The 20,504-nt window shown below is 51.9% G+C and overlaps 1 protein-coding gene across 1 annotated transcript in view; it reads left to right on the top strand.

The window, feature by feature from the left end:
- The window catches only part of Asap3 (ArfGAP with SH3 domain, ankyrin repeat and PH domain 3), a 42,971-nt gene extending 22,770 nt beyond the window's left edge, over window positions 1-20,201 (top strand). The window contains exons 2-25 of the mRNA XM_005353021.3: window positions 329-401; window positions 483-628; window positions 1,190-1,264; window positions 2,226-2,275; window positions 8,145-8,256; window positions 8,480-8,565; window positions 9,435-9,510; window positions 9,686-9,772; window positions 9,945-10,054; window positions 12,063-12,132; window positions 12,353-12,440; window positions 13,516-13,564; window positions 13,670-13,860; window positions 13,946-14,079; window positions 14,312-14,406; window positions 14,604-14,781; window positions 16,044-16,129; window positions 16,263-16,378; window positions 16,846-16,913; window positions 16,994-17,101; window positions 17,211-17,406; window positions 18,361-18,586; window positions 19,261-19,351; window positions 19,606-20,201. Of these exons, the coding sequence (XP_005353078.1) occupies window positions 329-401; window positions 483-628; window positions 1,190-1,264; window positions 2,226-2,275; window positions 8,145-8,256; window positions 8,480-8,565; window positions 9,435-9,510; window positions 9,686-9,772; window positions 9,945-10,054; window positions 12,063-12,132; window positions 12,353-12,440; window positions 13,516-13,564; window positions 13,670-13,860; window positions 13,946-14,079; window positions 14,312-14,406; window positions 14,604-14,781; window positions 16,044-16,129; window positions 16,263-16,378; window positions 16,846-16,913; window positions 16,994-17,101; window positions 17,211-17,406; window positions 18,361-18,586; window positions 19,261-19,351; window positions 19,606-19,680 (2,586 nt within the window). The 3' untranslated portion in view covers window positions 19,681-20,201. The remainder of the gene's footprint in view (window positions 1-328; window positions 402-482; window positions 629-1,189; window positions 1,265-2,225; window positions 2,276-8,144; window positions 8,257-8,479; window positions 8,566-9,434; window positions 9,511-9,685; window positions 9,773-9,944; window positions 10,055-12,062; window positions 12,133-12,352; window positions 12,441-13,515; window positions 13,565-13,669; window positions 13,861-13,945; window positions 14,080-14,311; window positions 14,407-14,603; window positions 14,782-16,043; window positions 16,130-16,262; window positions 16,379-16,845; window positions 16,914-16,993; window positions 17,102-17,210; window positions 17,407-18,360; window positions 18,587-19,260; window positions 19,352-19,605) is intronic.
- The last annotated feature ends 303 nt before the right edge of the window (window positions 20,202-20,504 follow it).

The raw sequence follows: 20,504 nt of genomic DNA, 5'->3' as shown, positions 1-20,504 counted from the left end.
AAAAAAAAAAAGGAGCCTTGGTTAGGCTGAGTCAAAGTTCCAACCCTAACCTGGTGGCTCCCCTGGGTTGTGCATCTTTGAATCTCTAGGTTTATGTGGCAAGCTGACTGGTTCTAACTTGGGTGAGAAAGTCTGTAGTCTTCTTGAGTGGCTTCTATGTGATCAGGCAGAAGAAGGTGGCTACCTTATGCTTAAAATGGGGGAGCCCAGGGAGGAGATCAGAGGACAGCAAAACTTGTCTGTGTGTCTGTGTGTGTCTGGAGGGTGGAATTCTGAAGTCATGGCCCTCTTACTTGGCCCCACTGAACCTTGTACACCTTGCCTTTAGGTCCTGGAAGGAGATCAGGCTATCTTGCAGAGGATCAAGAAGGCTGTACGGGCCATCCACAGCTCTGGCCTTGGTGAGTGAGCCTGCCTGGGGTCTGGGGCCTAGGGCCCAGTCAGGCCTACAGCCAGCTCTGAGAGCCTTTCCTTGTCTGCAGGCCATGTGGAGAATGAGGAACATTACCGAGAGGCTGTGGAGGCCCTGGGGAATAGTCACCTGTCCCAGAACAGCCACGAGCTGTCCACGGGCTTCCTGAACTTGGCTGTGTTCACCCGTGAGGTGGCTGCGCTCTTCAAGAACCTGGTGAGGCTCCTGCTTCTTCTTGCCGGACTCAGGGCAAATCCAGCAGCTTGTTTCTGGGAACTGAACCCAGGATCTTCTGCGAGAGCATGCCAGCGCCCTTAGCCGCAGAGCCATCTCCCCAGCCTGAATCCAGCCTCTGTCTTCAGAGCTGACCAGTTGTGCCTCTTGGCCTCTGAGCACCCCTGCGCTGAAGCTTCTCTACAGATCTGGCGCATCGTTCCCGTTTGGTTTCGAGGCTGGTCCCACTCCCGCCTCGGCCTTCTGAACGCTGGGTTCACAGTCGCTCCCCCCACCCTGCCCCAGTTTTGTCTGATTTCTAGTCTCACTTTCCCCAGCTCTACTCCGCTTCACCCAGGAGCAAGGCAGACTGGCAACAGGGCAGGATGAGCCCCGTGCAGGGGTAGAGGCGTTCGGGGAGGGCACCGAGTTCAGCACCCCAGCCCCGCTCTGGCTCCTCAGCTCATCCTCGCCCTGTCTCTTCCACCCCCGCGGCTCTCCTTTGCCTCCTGGTACCTCCCTGGACCCTGATCCCCCCTGGGGCGGGGTCTCAACTTTTTGCAGGTGCAGAACCTGAACAACATCGTCTCCTTCCCGCTGGACAGTCTGATGAAGGGGCAGCTAAGGGACGGGCGGCATGTGAGTGTCTGTTTGGGGGAGAAGGAGCCGCTGAGGGTAGAGCAGATGTAGGGTGGGGGGAAGGGGAGGGGCTGACACCCTGGGAGTCCTGCCTCATACTGCCCCTGGGTCAGCTGGAGGGCCATGCACCTGTAGAGTTTGGCCAGCGGTTCTGACTCCTCACCTCTACTCTCCGACTAAAGGATAGGTGAGCCGCACTTGTTTCCGAGTTCTGGGACATGGAAGTTCAGGGTGCAGGCCCAGGGTCCCCAATGCCCCGTTGCTGTTCCTCCTGTACCTAGCAGCTCTGGATTCATCAGAGAGGTCCTGCGAATGGAGGGTGGCAGTCTCACCTCCCTGGGCAGTCTGCCCCACAATGCATGGGGCCGGAACTGCCCTCATCTCAAAGTGACACCAGCGTGGGCACCTCCCAAACCAGACTGGTGACTTTTTTCCTCAGAAGATGTTGAGGCTGTCTAGAAGGGTGTGGATAGCTGGGCTGGCTCAGGCTCAGGCATCTGGCCCAGGCTAGGCAGGCCAGGAGTCAGCTGTGTCTTACTGGTTTGCTGTGTGACCTTAGGGAGACTTCTCAACCAGTTTGTGTGTGTGTGTTCTCCCTGGTAAGAGGGTGGCCTCGTATCCAGCGGGGTAAATTGGTAGGATAAAATAGGGGTGGTGTTTGACCTTTACCTCCCTGCCTCATCATCCTCCTTGGCCCATGACAAAACTCAGAGCAGAGCCCAGAGGTCGACTGCGCCCCAGGCTAGAACCCACCACACCTGGCTGGCTCTTGGCAACTCTGGGGAAAAGTTGGGGTGGGCTGAGCCTCAGGAAGGGTTGGTTGAGTGTGTGTTAGTGGGTGTCAATTGGAGAACAGCTCTGGACAGCATTACTTAAGGGGTCCCTCTAAAGGTACAGAGCATACTGTTTATTCCAGGGCTGACGGTTCCCTTTGGGCAACTTATTCTTTGTTCAATCCCAGGACTCGAAAAAGCACCTGGAGAAGGCGTGGAAAGACTATGAAGCCAAAGTGTAAGTGACCTTGGAAGGGTGGATGTAAGGAAAGGGTGCTTGTGTTGAGGAAGTGACCTTGGAAGGATGGACTGAAGGAGAGGGTGCTTGTGTTGAGGAAGTGACCTTGGAAGGATGGACTGAAGGAGAGGGTGCTTGTGTTGAGGAAGTGACCTTGGAAGGATGGACAGAAGGAGAGGGTGCTTGTGTTGAGGAAGTGACCTTGGAAGGATGGACAGAAGGAGAGGGTGCTTGTGTTGAGAATGTGCCACTCAGGGTCTCTGGCTCCTAGGCCAGGCCTGGCTGGCTGCTGGGAGCTCTGCTGCAGGACCGTCCCATGTGAAAGGACCGTGGGATGCTCCCCCCCAGTGACCTTCTAGCCTTGTAGTACCCATGTGGACAGGGACATTGCACCCTCAAGGTCACTCAGCCCTGAGAAGGAGGTGTTAGTGTCCAGAGGCTCAAAGGGACTGAGTTAGCCACACAGCTGGGCAGCAGATGGTAGCTGAGGACTCTGGGTTGGCCACAGGAGAGAGGAGAGGCAGTGGCACACCCAGGCCTCCTGTGCGCCATACTACAGTTCTGCCATCAGCTATGGGCCATCCCCGGGACATCCAGTGGCCAGCCTTCCTAAGCAGCCTGCTTGGGTTCTTTCAGGTTCCTGTTTCAGAACCTGTATTCTTCTTTGTAAAAAATGATCTTGCTTATATTTTGCTAGAGAAAAATATATTTTTTATATATAATTTAAAAAAAATGGTGAAGCTAAAAAAAAAAAAAAAGAGGGGGGGGAAGAGGGAGAAAATTTGCTCAGTATGAGTTTACATACATACAGTCCCAGAAACTCTGGAGGCAAGGAAGAAGGATGACTTGATCCCAGGAGTTTCAGGCGAGCCTGGACAATATAGTGAGATCCTCTCCCATTATCCACACACACAGAAAAATGAGAAAAAAGTTTAATCATCTTTAGGAGAGTATTAGGGTCACTCTGTAGGGAGTGTCTGAAAGTTCTCCATTAGAAATTTCATATTTATTTATTTATGTTTTTTGAGACAGGGTTTCTCTGTGTAGCTTTGGAGCCTCTCCTGGCACTTGCTCTGTAGACCAGGCTGGCCTCAGACTCGCAGAGATCCAACTGCCTCTGCCTCCTGAGTGCTGGGATTAAAGGTGTGCACTGGTGCCACCACCTGGCCAATTTATTTATTTATTTTTCTCTCTCTTTTTTTAAAGATTTATTTATTTATTATGTATACAACATTCCTTCCATGTATGTTTGTATGCCAGAAGAGGGCACCAGATCTCATTATAGATGGTTGTGAGTCATCATGTGGTTGCTGGGAATTGAACTTAGGACCTCTGGAAGAGCAGTCAGTGCTCTTAACCTCTGAGCCATCTCTCCAGCCCCCATTATTTATTTATTTTTACAAAACCACTCTAATTTCATAACTTAAAAAACAAGGCTGGGGGGCTGGGGAGATGGCTCAGTTGTGTTCACCTTGCAAGCCTGAGGGCCTGAGTTCCATCCCCAGAAGCCATGTTAAACCAAACAGCAAGCAAGGTGGCAGCTCCCTCCCGTAATTCCTGCAGCGTGTAAGTGGAGGCAGGAAGATCAGCTCCAAAGCCAGCTTCTGCTCCATAGCTAGCTTGAGGCCAGCTTGGGATACATGAGACTCTGTCTCAGAAAAATAAAAAACAAAAAAACAAGATGAAGTGGGGAGAACCTACTAAAGCGTAGGAGAAAAACCCTTTCCTCCCCAGAAATGAGACAGTAATATTGTTCCACCTTTTTCTTCTATATACAGTGAACTATGTTGATAAGACTGAGATCAAAATAACCATATCGTTGTATAATCTATTTTTCTTTTAAAAATATCCTGTCAGACTGGGTGTGGTTATGTATACCTATCATACTTGCATTTGGGAGGGTGAGGCAGGAGAATTGCAAGTTTGAAGCCAGCCTGGTACATAGAGAGATGCTGCCTCAGAAACAGTAGCTGGGCTTGGTGGCGCACGCCTTTAATCCCAGCATTTAGGAGGCAGAGGCAGGCGGATCTCTGTGAGTTCGAGGCCAGTCTCACCTATAAAGCTAGGTTCAGGACAGCCAGTGCTATTCAGAAAAACCCTGTTTCTGAGAAAACAAAAACAAAGCAAACAAACAAAAACAAAAGAGAGAATTTAAAAAAGAAGAAGAAAATACTTGCCTATTGCACCCTGGATCCAATCCCCAGTGTAAATGGGTGTGGCCGAGGTATAGACCCATAATTCCAGGAAGAGAAGGCGGAAGGATGAGGAGTTCAAGGTTACCTACCCCTAGTTTAGAGTTTGAGGCTAGTCTGGGATGCATGAGACCCTGTCCAAAAAAAAAAGAAGAAGAAGCCAAAATTATGACCCATTTTTTTGCATTGTACATGTTTCCAGACAGCACTAGTTAACTGGGGCAGGGCGTGCCAACACGGACATTCTGCAATGTGTGGTTAATCTTCCCTGTCATGGAGGAAGCATCCTGCGAGCTAATATTTGTTCCCGTGCATGCGTAATGACCACTGCGGGAAGGGTTCCAAAAAGCAGGTGTTGGAGCATTTATTGCCTCTCCATCCCCTAGAGCCATGCACACCTGTCCAGGTCCAGACTGAAAGATCATCCCTCCTCCTCTTATAGCTGTGAGCACAGGACCTCATCCTGCCTGGGATGGGGTGTGGCCATCTGCTCACGTTAAAGGTCCAAAAATGGGCAGTGGAGACCCAGGCTAGCCTTATCTGTCTGAGTTGCTGAGGGAACCACGTGACTCTTCTTCCCTTAGCCTTGAGAGCCACGTCTGCCAAAGTGGACAGAATCACCTTTCCCTACAGACCTTTCCCAACCAACTCTGTCTTGACTAACTTTTTAGTAAAATTTTTTTGTAAGATTTCAAAGGTGTGGTGGTATGCAGCTTTGATCCCAGCACTTGGAAGGCAGAGAGAGGCCGATCTCTATGAGCTTGAAGCCAACCTGGTCTACATAACGAGTTCCAGGACAGCCAGGGCTGCACAGTGAGACCCCGGTTCAAACAAAACAAACAAACAAACAAACAAACATTTGTGTAAAGAAAATGCTATTCCGTAGGCAAGACATGGGCTGCCTAGGTTTAGTGATGCTCTATTGCTGTGGCCCTGACTAGGACCGTATTTGAGTGGAACATCATGGTGACTATGCACTCCTTTCCATGGGGGTTCCAGGTGTTGCCAGATGTTAGTAAACTGTAAGATACTGCATGGTTCAACCCACATGCAAGCCAGTCCAGGCATTAGGATGGCCCAGGTTGCCAACACCATCTGAATCCCTCTGGAGCGCATGGAAAGAAGGCACTGTCTCTACCTTGGATCTGATGCCCTCTTCTCAGATACCAGGCACACACATGGTACGCATGCATATACACAGGCAAAGCACTTATACACTTACAATTAAATAAATCTAAAATCAAAAGTATCCCGTCTCTCTGCCAGATCTGGGATCAGAATAATGGGGAAAGGGCCTGAGAAACAGAAGCTCAGACCCCCGTCCTTCTTCGCATTGCCCCGACCAGATTTTTTTTCTTTCTTAATATTTATTTTTATTTTATATGTATGTGTTATTTTATATGTATGTGTCTGGGTGAGTTTCTCTGTGCCGTGTCCATGCAGTGACTTTGGAGACCATCAGATGGCCCTGGAACTGGAATCACAGATGGTTGTGAGCCTCCATGTGGTTGCTGGGACTTGAACCCAGGACCTCTGGAAGAACAGCCAGTGCTCTTAATCACTGAGTCATCTCTCCAGCCCCAACCTGTGATCGTGAACAACTTATTTTTCCTGGGTTTCAGCTTTATCACCTAGATTCTAACAAAGACAGTGTGGCTGTTTGTGGATGGTGGGAACCAAGATGGTGGAGTAGAACTGAGCCACTGTGTTGGTCACCCGCTGTACCCAATACAGTGCCGCCCTCTGGGTGCTACATTTGATAGACCTGGGTTCAAATCCCACCTCTGCCAGTTGACTTGGACAAGCCTTAAGTTTCTCATCTTACAGTGGGACAGCGTCCTGCCTCACGTGCTTATATCACTTTAGTGTGTGAAACCCTGGTACAGAATCAGTGTGTAAAGATAACAGTCAGGATGGGGATGTAGCTCAGTTGGTAGAGTGATTGCCAAGCACACACAGAGACCTGGGCTCATTCCCTGGTGTGATACACACTTACATTCTCAGCATTTGGGAGGTGGATGCTAGAAGGTCAGAAGGTCAAGATGATCTTCTGAGACATAGTGAGGCCAGACTGGGTTATGTAAGACCCCGTTTCTGAGAAGAATAAATTAGGAAGAATCACCCTTAACTCTTCGGAAGAGCTTTCTTGGTGACAGGAGCTGGGAAAACTCCTTACGCCATTACCAGGCTTGCTCTCCCGGCAGGAGAAGGCACAGCTGTCACCACCCCCCCATCCATAGATAGTAAATAAATGGATAAGCCACCCCAGGTCCAGGGCCCTGCCCTGTTGGATCTTTCTGGTTTAGATGACAAGAAGAGAAGTGACTCAATAAATAACAGAAACACAAAGTGGCCATGGTGTGGTAGCATCCACACAGAGGGCAGGGCGTGCAGGCAGTTTGATTTGACGAAGAGGGGGGCATTGGGGAAGTGTGCAGGAGACTTGGCATTGCCACCTAGCTCAGGGCCTTCAGGTTGGCATGTGCACAATGTGCCCCGAGTCTTGTTTCCCTCTCCTTCCTGTACTTGTTTACCCGTCTTTACCTCTCAGAGTAACATCCTGTCCCTCCCTCCTCATCTCTCCTGCTTGCTCAGTCTCCTATTTGCCTATCATCTGGGTATAAAGAGCCCCCCCCCATTTTCCATATTTGAAGGTTGAGGTTCAAAGAGGTGAAACTGTATCACTCACTGGCTGCAGAGCTGGGATTAGTCCCACCCCATGTGCCAGCTCTGCTCAGGGCTCACATTTTCTGGGACGCAGAACTGTTAAGCAAGTGTCCCCTGTACTGGGGATTCATGAATGCCAGCCACCAGCCTGCGATGCGCAAATACACTTTTGGCCACTGTGGGTGGACTTCCTGGAAACAGCCCACAAATGACCCCGCCATCCCCAAAGAAGAGAAAGTTACCCCTGGAGATCTGTTAGGGTACAGGGGGGAGGCCCTGGTTGTTTCATTCTTTAGTAGGGGAGGTGTGGAGGTTGAACCAGAGATTCATGATTGTTAGGCTAGCTCTCTGCCCCAGAGCTATAGCCCTAGCCTGGGTGCCACAGGCTTTCAGAGCTTCCACTGAGAAGGTCTGTGAGCTCATGAGAACCAAGGCTCTGCTGGTCCTCTATCCTACACATCCTCTAAGTCCCTCAACTAATCAGAACTCGTCACCCTTGGTCCTACCGTCTTCATCATCTCTGACATAAAGTTTCGAACCCCTTCCTCTTGTTATAACTTAAAGACCCGGAAGCCTAACTGGTGGGAACCGGGCCCACTGTGGTCCTGCCTCCCCATTGCCATCGCCTCAGCAATGCCACATCCCTGTCCATCTCTGCACAGCTCCCTGAGCCCTGTACCTCGAGGTATCCCATGCTCTCGCCCTCCTGCCCAGGCCTAGCTTCCTCCAAGCTGGGGTGTCAGGCTTCCAGTCCGAGCATAGACATATCTTAACAAGTTATCGTGACAAGGTCTCTCTTTTACTCTCCTGCCTCAGCTTTGATTTGTGTCTTTCTCCTCCATGACCCCCTGGGCTCCCCAGACCTACCCCACCCTCTGTTGTTGCCCGTCCTGGCACACAGAAGGCACAGGGAAGGGCTTTGTTCCCACACTCGTGGGCCCATAGCAGGGATGGTGGATGGGATAAGGGTTGGTGACACTTGTTCAAATGGTTCTTCCTTTATGACCTAGGGCCAAGCTGGAGAAGGAGAGGGATCGAGCCAGGGTCACAGGGGGAAGCCATGGGGAGCTGTCCCAGGACACACAGCGAGAGCGGCGAGTCTTCCAGCTGCACATGTGTGAGGTGAGGTGTGACCCTAGTGAGGATGGGTTAGGTGTGTTTCCTGTTTGCCTCTTCCAGACCCTCAAGGCTTCAGTCACAGGGCCTAGGGCTGGCCAGCTGGGCTGTAGGATGTGACAAAGGTTCAGTGGAGGTTAAGAAGATTAGCCCTGGGGTGGGGAACCAACCCCCCCCCACCAGGATCTGATCTGGCTTACGTCATGCTTCTTATCCTGTCTTCTGCCAGTACCTTGTCAAAGCTAGAGAGAGTCAGGTGAAGCAAGGTCCAGACTTCCTTCAGAGCCTCATCAAGTTCTTCCACGCCCAGCACAAGTAAGTATCTCCCCTCCTCAACCTTTAACGCAACCCTCTGGGATTTGAGACCCTCCAGGTCTCTGTATGCCTGGACCTCATGAGCAACACTTCCATCACACAGATGCTGCTGTATAAAGCATTCACTGTGGTTCAGACACTAAGGATTAAGCATAGTGATCCCCCCAGTCCCCCAACACCGTGGAGCAGGGAGCAGATACACCATTTAAGCATTTATTCATATATATTGATAAATTTATATATATATATATATATATATATATATATATATTTTTTTTTTCAGGACAGGGTTTCTCTGTGTAGTCTTGGCTGTCTGAAACTAGTTCTGTAGGCCAGGCTTGCCTCGAACTCAGAGATCTGCCTACTTCTGATTCCCAAGTACTGGGATTAAAGATGTGCCCTACCACCACCCAGCTATTTAGACATATTTTTTTTTTTATTTAACTGGGTGGAGTCGCACATGTCTTTTTTTTTTTAATATTTTAAAGACTTATTTATTATGCATACAATGTTCTGCTAACATGTACACGCCAGAAGAGGGCACCAGAGCTCACTATAGATGGTTGTGAGCCACCATGTGGTTGCTGGGAATTGAACTCAGGACCTTTGGAAGAACAGGCAATGCTCTTAACCTCTGAGTCATCTCTCCAGCCCTATTTAGACATATTTTATAGACGAGGAAACTGAGGCCCACTTACTAAGTTGCCAAGGCTAGTCAGAGATCTGAACCCAGAGAGTCCTCTGCAAGCCTGCTCTCACCCTCAGGCTGCACGCCCAGGGGTGCCCTATGGGGACCTTCTCCACCTTCTGGCCTCATCTACATTTTCATCCCTCCCTGGTCTCCTTGTTTATCCTCTGGCCTTTCTTAGCTTCTTCCAAGATGGCTGGAAAGCAGCTCAGAGCCTGTCCCCCTTCATCGACAAGCTGGCAGCCTCGGTCCATGTGGTAAGTCTAGCCTGTTCCTCAGTTGTGTGTTCAACCCCGTGTCCTTTGGGGAGCTGTAAGTGTGGAGAGCTGGCTCCCAACACAGAGTGAAACACTGCCCCAGTGTGTTGTATTAGGTCAGGCTCTACCCTGCAACACCCCCTCACTGCCCATGGGTCCTGTCCTCTGCCCACAGCTTCGGCAAGCTCAGGAGGAGGAACTGCACAAGCTGACCCAGCTCCGCGACTCCCTCCGAGGGATGCTGCATCTGGAGAGCCGAGAGGTCAGGCCCTGGATCATTCTAAAAGAGATGCCTGACCCATCCTCCCCACCATGGCATACAGAGGGAGGGAAGGAGGGAGAGAAGCCCCCAAGTGTCCCCCCGAGGAGCAGTGCAGCACGGGGCTCTTCCCTCCCAGACACCCTGAAGTCTCCTTTGCATGTCTGAGGTGCAGGAGCACCCAAACCGGAAGAACTCAGGGGGCGGCTACAGCATCCACCAGCACCAAGGCAACAAGCAGTTCGGGACCGAGAAGGTGGGCTTCCTGTACAAGAAAAGCGATGGGTGAGTGACTCAGAGAGCTCAGGCAGCTTCCCCAAAGACACACAGGTCGGACATGACGGTTAGAGAAGATGCTGCAGTATCTCTTCTTGTATCCTTGTGGACCGTTTGCCCCGTCTGATGGTATACGATTATCAAAGGACAAATGGGCATGTGGCTCTTCGCTAAAGGTTCCTAAAGGTTATTCTTCAAAAGTTGCAGCAACAGGGCCATCCCGTGGCACTTGCCTTTAATCCCAGCATTTGGGAAGCTGAGGCAGGGGATATCTATGAGTCTGATATCTAGCAGCAGTTAAGATTTATTTACCAAACCCTTCAGCCAGGCTGTGGTGGCAGCACACACCTTTAATCCCAACACTCGAGAGTCAGAGGCAGTTGGATGTCAGTGAGTTTGAGGCCAGCCTGGTCTATAAGATCTAGTTCCAGGACAGGCTCCAAAGCTACACAGAGAAACTCTGTCAAAACAAAACCCAAAGAAAAGAAAACAAAAGAAAAGAAGAGAAAAGAAAAGAAAAGAAAAGAAAAGAAAAGAAAAGAGAAAAGAGACTCACCAAACACTTAATATGCCTTCATTCTTGCCCTCTCTATATATAATATACTGTATATGCCTATAAATATGCCTAGAAATGAAAACATCAGGGCTGCAGAGGTGGCTCAGAGGTTAAGAGCACTGACTGCTCTTCTGGAGGTCCTGGATTCGATTCCCAGCAACCACATGATGGTTCACACCTCTCTGTAATGAGATCTGGTGCCCTCTTCTGGTGTGCAGGCAGAACACTGTATATATAATAAATAAATCTTAAGAAAGAAAGAAAGAAAGAAAGAAAGAAAGAAAGAAAGAAAGAAGAAAAAACATTGATTATGCCTTGGTTCCTGTGTTAACTTTTCATTTTAGAAAGTAAAAATTTAGAAAGACTAGTAAGATGGCTTAGAGCAGCGGTTCTCAACCTGTGGGTCACGACCCCTTTGGGCAGTGGGTCTCAGCCTTTCTTTAACACGATTCCTCAGATTGTGACAACCCAACCATAAAATTATTTCCCTTGCTACTTCATAACTGTAACTTTGCTACTGTTACGCATTGTCATATGTAATATAAATATCTGGTGTGCAGGTAAGATAGTCTTAGATCACCCCTGTAAACCCCCAAAGAGTTGCAACCCACAGGTTGAAGAACTGCTGCTTTTTGGGGTCAAATAACCCTTTCACAGGGGTCACCTAAGACTATCAAAAAACATATTTATATTATGATTCATAATAGTAGCAAAAATTACAGTTATGAAGTAACAATCAAAATTTTATGGTTGGGGTCACCACAACATGAAGAAGTGTTAATGGGTCACAGCACTGGGAAGGTTGGAGTCACTGGTTTAGAGGGTGTTTACTGTCATGCTTGACCACCTAAGCGCAAGCCCTGGGACCCACACGGTAGAGAGAAAACTGACCATCTTAGTCACTTTTCTGTTGCTGCGAAGAGATGCCATGACCACGACAATTAATGGAAGGAAGAGTTTATAGGGTTTTGTGGTTCCAGAGGGAGATCACCATCGTGGCAGGGAGCATGGCAGTAGCAAGAAGAGCATACAGGGGATGGCATGGGTTTACCCCTCAGTGACACCTCCCAATCCTTCCCAAACACTTCTACCAACTGGGGGCCAGGTATTCAGACATGAACCTATGTGGACTGTTCTCATTCAGCCCACCACCCTGACTCCCTTGGGCTATCCTCTGCCCCCCATGTGTGGGCTCTGGCAGGCTCACACACAAAGTAAGTAAGGTGGTGAGCTGTGTTTCCTCCATCAGGCTAGAAGTTCTCAGGGTACCAGGGTCACACTGACCCTCTAGAATAGGAATTCCGAAGCTTGAGGCTTTCCCCTCATACTGGAAGCATCCTGAGGGCCGGAAGCAGTGAAGCACTGTGATGGGAACGGAAGAGGTCATAGATTCTGCTCTCTGATGCAGGGGGATGAGGTGTGAGCCACTGGTCACCGTTTCTCTGTCCTTCTGTGCTTTAGGATTCGAAGAGTCTGGCAGAAGAGGAAGTGTGGAGTCAAGTATGGTTGTCTGACCATCTCACACAGCATGGTGAGGCCTCTGGGGCTTCTGAGCAGACAGATGCCAAGCTCTGAGATCCAGTGTTAGAGATCCCTGCTAGGAGGAAGGACGGTATCCAAAGAGCCTACTTAGAATCCTTATCCCTCCCCTGGAGGAGCAGGACTTTCTTGATTATTTAATAGACAAAGAAACAAAGGACTCAGAGGCCCAGGGGGTAACATATGTGTCCTCCACTCTCAAATCCCCACAGATCAACCGGCCCCCAGTAAAGCTGACCCTGCTGACGTGCCAAGTGAGGCCAAACCCTGAGGAGAAAACGTGCTTCGACCTGGTGACCCGTGAGTAGTCTGTGCCAACCCCACACTGCCCAGTGCTTCCTCCCGAGAGGCTGCAGCCAGAGCTCTGTATTCAGTCCCACTAAGTAGCCAAAGGCTACCACTGCAGACCCAGGACTCCAAGGGCCTGAGACTTTCAGGGTTTCACCTCCCATCCCTCTGAACATGAAAACACATGCTGGGAAGGAGCTGACCTTTCAGGCCAGGAATGTGGTTGACACTGCCTGGCATGATATTGCCTGGCATGTGCGGAGCTCTGACTCCTGTGCTGAGAACCACATAAAACTAGGCACGGTGGTGCCCACCTGCAGTTCCAACATGGAGGATCAGAAGTCTAAGGGAATCCTCAGTTACATGGGGAGTTTAGGCTAACCTGGACTACGTGAGACCCTGCCTCATTTTTTTTTTTATTAAGCCTCTTGTCTTCAGGGAACCCTCTTAGAAGGATTCGGACCCAAGGCTCCGATGGGGGACTGTTGTCCAGAGGAGAGAGGCACACACAAAGACCCTCAGAAGCCCCAACCTGCTGTAGGGAACCTAGGGCTGTGGGAGGAGAGCATTTGCCTTGAGAAACCCAGATTGTAGCATTTTATGAGAAGGGAGGCTTTAAGATGAGGTTAAGAGGGTGGGAAATGTGGAAGCAGAACACTGAATTTCCCATAAGTCTTACAAGGGACTTCACATAGAAGTGAGAGACAAGGCCTGAGCTGCCTCTTCTAGGTCAGGACCTCGTTCCCCATAGTCGGGACCGTGGGGGTCTGGAAGCAGGGTGCTGTATAATTGAAGCCGTAGACAAAACAGCTTGGGATCCGGTATGGCTAGGTGAAGAGGTAGGAAGCAAAGAAACTAGAATGGGGTGGCAGCTGGAGGTAAGGGCCGTGTCCAGCGGGGCATAAGGGGTGTGCTGAGCACTGACCCCGGATCCACAGCCTCATGCAGAGAGCCTTGCTGGGGTCCTACTTCGGAGATGACTTCTGGAGGTGGTGACGCTTAGGGCCTGGTTTCAGGGGCACACAGGTGTTTGTCCTGGGGAAGGCCTGCAGGATCGGTGGCTGATGGCCTTTTCTGTCCCCCACAGATAACCGCACATACCACTTCCACGCAGAGGACGAGCTGGAGTGTGAGGCGTGAGTGCCGGCTCTGGGCCAGCAGTGGTGGGGGCAGCGCATGGGGTAGGGAGCTCAGTCCCGACCCGGTCTCCTGTCCCCAATACGTCTTTTCCATCTGCACAGGTGGGTGTCGGTGCTGCAGAACAGCAAGGATGAAGCACTGAGTAGCGCCTTTAATGGGGAGCCCGGTGGCGGCCAGGGGTCTTGGGGTAGTGCCAGATTGGATTCCGAGCCCCAGGACCTCACCAAGATGCTGGTCGCTGAGGTGAAAAGCAGGCCGGGGAACGACCATTGTTGCGACTGTGGGGCTTCAGGTCAGTGGAGGGGAATGTTTGATGGGAGGTATGGAGAAGGGGCTCTGGGCTGGAGGCTTTAGCTGCGCTCCTCACTCCCCGGCAGACCCCACGTGGCTCAGCACCAACCTGGGTGTGCTCACCTGCATCCAGTGCTCCGGTGTCCACCGCGAGCTGGGCGTGCGCTTTTCTCGCATACAGTCCCTCACCTTGGACCTCCTGGGCCCCTCAGAGCTGCTGGTGAGAGCAGGGTCAGGGTTCAGAGAGAATGCTATGGGTGTGGGGCGGGGCTCGGGGGACTGGAGCTTGGCTAACTGGGAATGAATCTGAAGTAACCAGAGTGGGGTTGGTAGGGGCGGCACCTGGGGAACTATGGGAAAGGGCTGGACTTCCCAGACTGGACCTTGTCAGGGACGCTGTCCTAGCGCCTGAATTTACCTGCTGACTTTGATACCCTGTGCTGTGCCTCCAGCTGGCCTTGAACATTGGAAACTCCCACTTCAATGAAATCATGGAGGCCCGTCTGCCCTCCCACGGCAGCCCTAAACCCTCTGCTGAGAGTGACATGTAAGGATGGTCTCAGAAGGGGGGGGGTTGCTAGCTCCCCAGTTCCCAGGGTCTGAGAGAGTCTGGGGTCAGAAGGTTGGAGAGGAGGCCCCCTGACCTGGAAGTCGCCAGGACACTAGATTCTCCTCAAGGGTGGTTCCAGAAGTTACTATGTGGAAAAGCTTCTGAGGACCTGTGGTTGTCTGTTGTCTGGGTAGGAGCAGCCGCAGGAACTACATTGTGGCCAAGTATGTGGAACACAGGTTTGCACGCCAGTCCACACCTGATCCCCAGAGACTAAGGACAGCCATCTGCAGCAGGGACCTCCTGTCTGTACTGGAGGCCTTTGCCAATGGGCAGGACTTCGGACAGCTGCTGCCAGGGCCTGACGGGCAGGTGAGAGCCCCCTCCCAGGGCCACGTTTAACCCACCTGCACTCACATGCCCCTCAGCCCACCTCTAAGACCAGATGTCACAGTCTTCTACCATCTGCCCAGATCTGACACATGAAGTGGGAAAGAGAATAATAGCTCCAGCCAAGCAGACCTAGGTCGGAATCCCTGCTGTATCTTTTTTTTTTTTTTTTTCGTTTTTCGAGACAGGGTTTCTCTGTGGCTTTGGAGCCTGTCCTGGAACTAGCTCTTGTAGACCAGGCTGGTCTCGAACTCACAGAGATCCGCCTGCCTCTGCCTCCCAAGTGCTGGGATTAAAGGCGTGCGCCACCACCGCCAGGCTCCCTGCTGTATCTTTTCTTAGCTCTGCGACCCAGGGCAGTTACTTCCCTGAGTCCTATTTCCTCGTCTCTAATGTGGGTTAACAATCACCTTGGAAGTGGAAACGGGCAGGTCTGATTAGAGTGTGAAAGCCCCTGCATTTTGGAGATCCGTTCATGAGGGAGGAAGGATTTCAGAATGATCCCGTCAGCTGGAGTGACTGTGACTGATTGGACATTTAAAAACTGACACTGGAGAGATGGCTCAGTGGTTAAGAGCACTGGCTGCTCTTCCAGAGGACCCGGGTTTAATTCCCAGTATTCACATGGCGGCTCACAACTGTCTGTAACTCCAGTGCCCCCTTCTGGTCTCCATGAGCGCTGTATGCATGTGGTACACAGATATGCAGGCAAAACATTCATGCCCGTGAAACTGGGGTGGGGGGGATGTAGGCAATCTTTTCAAAACAAAACAACTGGATGTCTCTGACTGGGGGTGGAGCACAGTGAACCTAACCTGTGAGGCCCTGAGTTAGCCCACAGCACGGGAGGAGGTGGAGCAGGATATTTCTGAACGGGCCACCTAGTGGACAGTAAGTGCATAGCACTTGAGTGAGGTGGGAAGTAGGACCTGGGTAAGGTGGGCAGCATGGGGCACCCTAGAGTAGCAGGAGACCTCCCAAAGAGACCTCGGAGAGGAAGTAGGAGAAAAGCAGAACCCCAGCCTGATGAGGATTTGGGAACACCTTCTCCTTGGGCTGAGGAGGAACCACTGACTGCCTGGGCTTTCTCAGGCTTCCCTAATGTGAGGATCTGTCCATATGGTCTCTTGGGGTTTCTGACCTCTCCATAATCAGAGATGCTGGGGCAACAAGGGTTCAGGGGTCAGCACCAGGTTGAGGGCAGGTGACAGGGGAAACTCAGGCATGTGTATGTGTATGTTCAGGCACCTGGAGAGCTCGCCCTGCACTTGGCCATCAGAGTCGCCAGCCAGGCTTCCCTGCCCCTAGTGGACTTCCTCATCCAGAATGGGTGAGAGCCTGTCTGCCGTCAGCAGCCTCCCTGTTCCCCCACTCCCTCCTTGTCCCTCCTGCTTTCCCTGGGACTCTGACCCCCTTACCTGCTGTTTCCCTCCCCAAACCTCCCTGCTACACCCTCCTTCTAGTGGCCACTTGGACGCCAAGGCCGCGGATGGAAATACCGCCCTGCACTGCGCGGCGCTCCACGGCCAGCTGGACTGTCTCAAGCTTCTGCTGAAAGGGAGAGCTCCCGTGGGGGCAGGTGCGGCCCGAGGCCCCCTCTAGACTCCTCCACATTGCTACTCCTGACTTGCTTCTGTGCTCGTCTGTGGCCTCAGGGGAGGGGCTGTCATTCCTTTCTAAAGCCTCAGCTTCCTCTCCTGTCCAAATGGGAGTGTCGCAGAGCTAGTGAGCCCGCCGAAAGGTGTATCAGGGTACAGTGATGGAATGGTTCCCTGCTTACCATACAACACCTGTCTTGTCCCATGACACGTGAGCCATCCTGCTAATCATTGAATCCTCACAGCCTGGTCAGATAGTTTCAAGTATCATATTCATTTTATGATGAGACAGTTAAGACCCAGAGAGGTTAAGTAGGTCACCTAAGGCCGCACAGCTAGGAATCCAGAGAGCCAGTTTTCACGTACCCAGACAATCTGATTCTGAGGCCCATACAGACCTCAAAGCTGTCTTGATTCTGACCATGGTCCCTGGATTTCCCCTTCACAGTAAATGATGCTGGAGAAACAGCTCTGGACATAGCCAGGAAGAAACAGCACAAGGGATGCGAAGAACTGGTGAGTCTGAGGGCAGAGGCCCTCTAACCCTTCCTCACCCCTGCTGACCCTCTGACATGGTAAGCCTTCGCTTTTGGCAGCTGGAGCAGGCACAAGCAGGGACCCTCGCCTTCCATCTCCACGTGGACTACCCATGGGGACATTCCATGGGACATGGCTTTGACAGCGAGGAGGAGGAGGAAGAAAAGGTAGGCCCAGCCCTTCCCCTCTGGGTGGCATCAGGCAAGAGCCTTACCGGGCCTGCTTTGAGAAGGGGCAAGCTGAGTTGTGGAAACCAAGATGGCCTTGTCCCCACAGCACTGTCCTGTGAAACCCCCAGCTCAGGCCTGCTGGGGCAGTGGGAGGCTGGACATCAGCAACAAGACGTATGAGACCTTGGCTAGCCCGGAACCAGCCACCTCTCAGAGTCAGAGCGAGGACAGTCCCCCACCCCTGCCCATGAAAAGCTCTTCTAGGACCATGCACCCAGGGCGAGCCGGACATTCCAATGGAGGTATGGTTGTCTGCCCAGAAGTATTGTGAGCATGCCGTTTGTTGAGAGACTGCTGCGTGGGGTACTGTGCTGGGCATGCATGCTGCATGCTGCATGCCAGAGCCAAGTGTGGTAGTGCATGCCTATAATCCCAGCTCTGAGGAGAGGGAGCAGGAAGATCAGGAGTTCGAGGCCAGCTAGGGAGACCCATCCCACCATCCAGGTTCCCTTAGGCCATCCTCTCCTTCAGGTAAAGGGAGAGATGTTAAGTGACGTGCTTAAAGCTGCCACCATTTGTGAAGCTTCTGCTGTGCTTGCTCAGATTCTTCAGTGCTTCAGTTAACCGAAAAGACACGCGTTTGTGGGGCATGCCCTGTGTGAGCCTAGTGAAGGGATAGAGCCTCGGAAGCAGTCAGTCATAACGTGAGGCTCCACACACTATAAAGTGCTAATACTGGGAGACCCAGGCTTGGTCCTCTGCAGAGTGCTCTCCCAGCACTGAGCAGAGCCTGGCTGTGCTCTTGGACTTGTGTGTTGGAGCTTGCTGCGGGAGGCCAGGAGAGAGATAATGGGGAGGGTGGATCCTGCTGGAGCAGGCAGTGGGTTAGGAGGGCTCCCTGAAGGAGCTATGCCTAACCTGAGCTTGGGGGCTAGGCAGGAATGCCCGAGCTGAGGAGAGCGAGTGGACACGAACAGCATGCTCATCATGACCCTAGTAAATGAGAGTGCCGGGTGGTGCAGGGGCTGGGGAGCTGCAAGACAACCATGATGGAGCCAAGAAGCCAAAGTCAGCTTTGGCACTGAACAAAGAGGAAAGCATTTCTTTTTAAAAAGATTTATTTATGTATATGATTGATATATTTGCATGGATGCCTGAGAGATCCTCCGGAAGAGCGACCAGTGCTCTTAACCACTGAGCCATCTCTCCAGCCCCACAGGGGAGCAATTAAAAAACAAACGTCACTGTGGTTCTAGATCGCTCTGACACCCCCAGTCTGAGGTCAGAGTCTCCTGAGGCCTCAGAGAACCCAAGCAGCCCAGCGTCTTCCTTATCCAGCCTCACCAGCTCCATGGAACCTGGGGGGTTGAGCCAAGCCCCGCCTAGCCCTGAAGAAGGCCTCCAGGAGACACCAGGCACCTCCAGGCCTGGGCCAGCATCTGGGACCACCCCTCCCGAGCTGTACCTCCCCGTCAAGTTCAGGTTGGTATGGGCCTAGCTGTGCCGCTCAGTATGCCTCCTGACCTCTCTGAGCATGCTTTGGTTTCTCTGCCCTTGAACAATACCTGTCTGCAGTCTGGGTCTCACTCTAGGACCCAAGGTGTAAGCTGCACCTTGGTGGAGCCTTACCCCCTCCTCTTCCTCCCATCCGCTTTTTAGTTTTGGTTTGTTTGGGTTTTCTTTTTTTCTGAGACAGGGTTTCTCTATGTAACAGCCTTGGTTGTTCTGGAACTCGCTCTTTAGACCAGGCTGGCCTTGAACTCAGAGCTCTGTCTCTGCCCCCCCCCCCCCCGAGTGCTGGGATCTACCACCTGCTTTTAAGTTGAGCCAGGAGAGCCAAGGAGCAGCCCCGGTTGGTGGGAGGACCCTTCTTAAGCCCTCAGGAAAACTTCATCTTCACCTGTCAATCCAACTGCCTCGCTTCTCTGCAAACCCTTTTGTCTAGACTTGAGTCTGGGAAGAAGTAGACTTGGGAGCATCCTCAGAGCCCTCTGTGGAGAGATCAGTTCCAGACCTCCAGGGCCTGTGATAACCCAGCCTCGGGGCCTGGTGGACTCTGGGTCCCCTTTCCCACCACCTCAGCCTTTTATGTCTACCCGGCGTCCCTCTGGGGGGCTCTGGGCAGCTGGGTGACATTGGCCATCCCTGCCTTCCAGCTCAGAGAGCACTCGATCCTACAGACGGGGAGGTCGGATTCTGGAAGACAGTCCCTCTGCCCGGCATCCTCTGTCTAGAAGGAACATTCCGGTAGGAGCGCTGGGTGTGTGGTTTGAAGCGTAGGTTCCCGTGTTGTAGAACTGGTCAAGAGCAGACACAGAGGGGAGGGAGCCCTCCCTCGATGGTGGCAACACTGTGGACCGAGATGGCCACTGTTAAGCTGCTGCCACCTCCCTGCTTTAGCCCAGGACTGCGTGAACCCGAGTGAAGCCCACCTAGAGCTATTTCCCAGAGGAGACGCAAAAGGCGCTTTAACAGTGTCCGCTTCATCCTTCTTTTCCCAGGTCGTCCTCGGGGAAGGGGATGGTTCAAAGACCGGGGCTCTAGCGGCAAGTTCTCTGCAGCTTTTGCACGACTAGCTCCTTGTTGACCCCTCTGCATGGCCCACACTGGACCCCAACATTCAAAGCGGGGACTTGAGCCCACAGAACTGGACCGTGCCCCTGCCAAGGACACTGGCCCTTCTGTGTTGGGGCTGATGTCCTGGACCAGGCAGTCCTGAAGTTAGATCTGAGGATGAGGATGCCTGGGCTGGGTTCAGTTATACAGCCACTCAGTCCTTACCGGACCAGGACCGTTTCTCCCTACAAGGATGGGACCCACTTACTATCTTTCACGTCCGGGCACTGTCTTGTGGTCTAGTATTTTCCGTAATGATTCCAGCTCTATGTCCAGACCTTTGCTAGGTACTATGGATGACACATGAATAAGACAAGCATCCCACAGGTGTGGTCCCTTGCTGGAGAGCTGGTCTCAAGAACTGACTTGGAATGAGCAGATCCTAAAGAAGGAAGATTGCTTCTGAGCCCCCGGGGTCAGCTTTTGTTCATCTCAGAGCTATTCTTTTATTCATTTCTAATAAAGGATTCTCGGGGGAGGGGCAGATCCTGCTGGTTCATTGATGGGTTCTAAAGAGTAATAGGGAAATGAAGGACTCTTGGGACTTGGGGTTCTTTCCCTGGCCCTGGTGAGGGACAGGACTGGTAAAGAGGAGTGGTCACAGTATAGGCAGGAAGTTTTGCCCCAGGAGACATTTGGTATGGCAAACATTTCCACCTGGAGGGTGCATCCCCAAGGTCAGGGATAACATCCTCCAGCACACTCTCTTGTCTGTTTGTGCTGCTGTTTAATAGAATGCTGGAAGCTGGGCACTTTCTACAGCAAAAGGTTTTATTTGGCAACT

This window comes from Microtus ochrogaster, chromosome 10 (assembly GCF_000317375.1).
Source record: "Microtus ochrogaster isolate Prairie Vole_2 chromosome 10, MicOch1.0, whole genome shotgun sequence".
Lineage (NCBI taxonomy): Eukaryota > Metazoa > Chordata > Mammalia > Rodentia > Cricetidae > Microtus > Microtus ochrogaster.
This window is presented reverse-complemented; position numbering and strand designations above follow the sequence as displayed.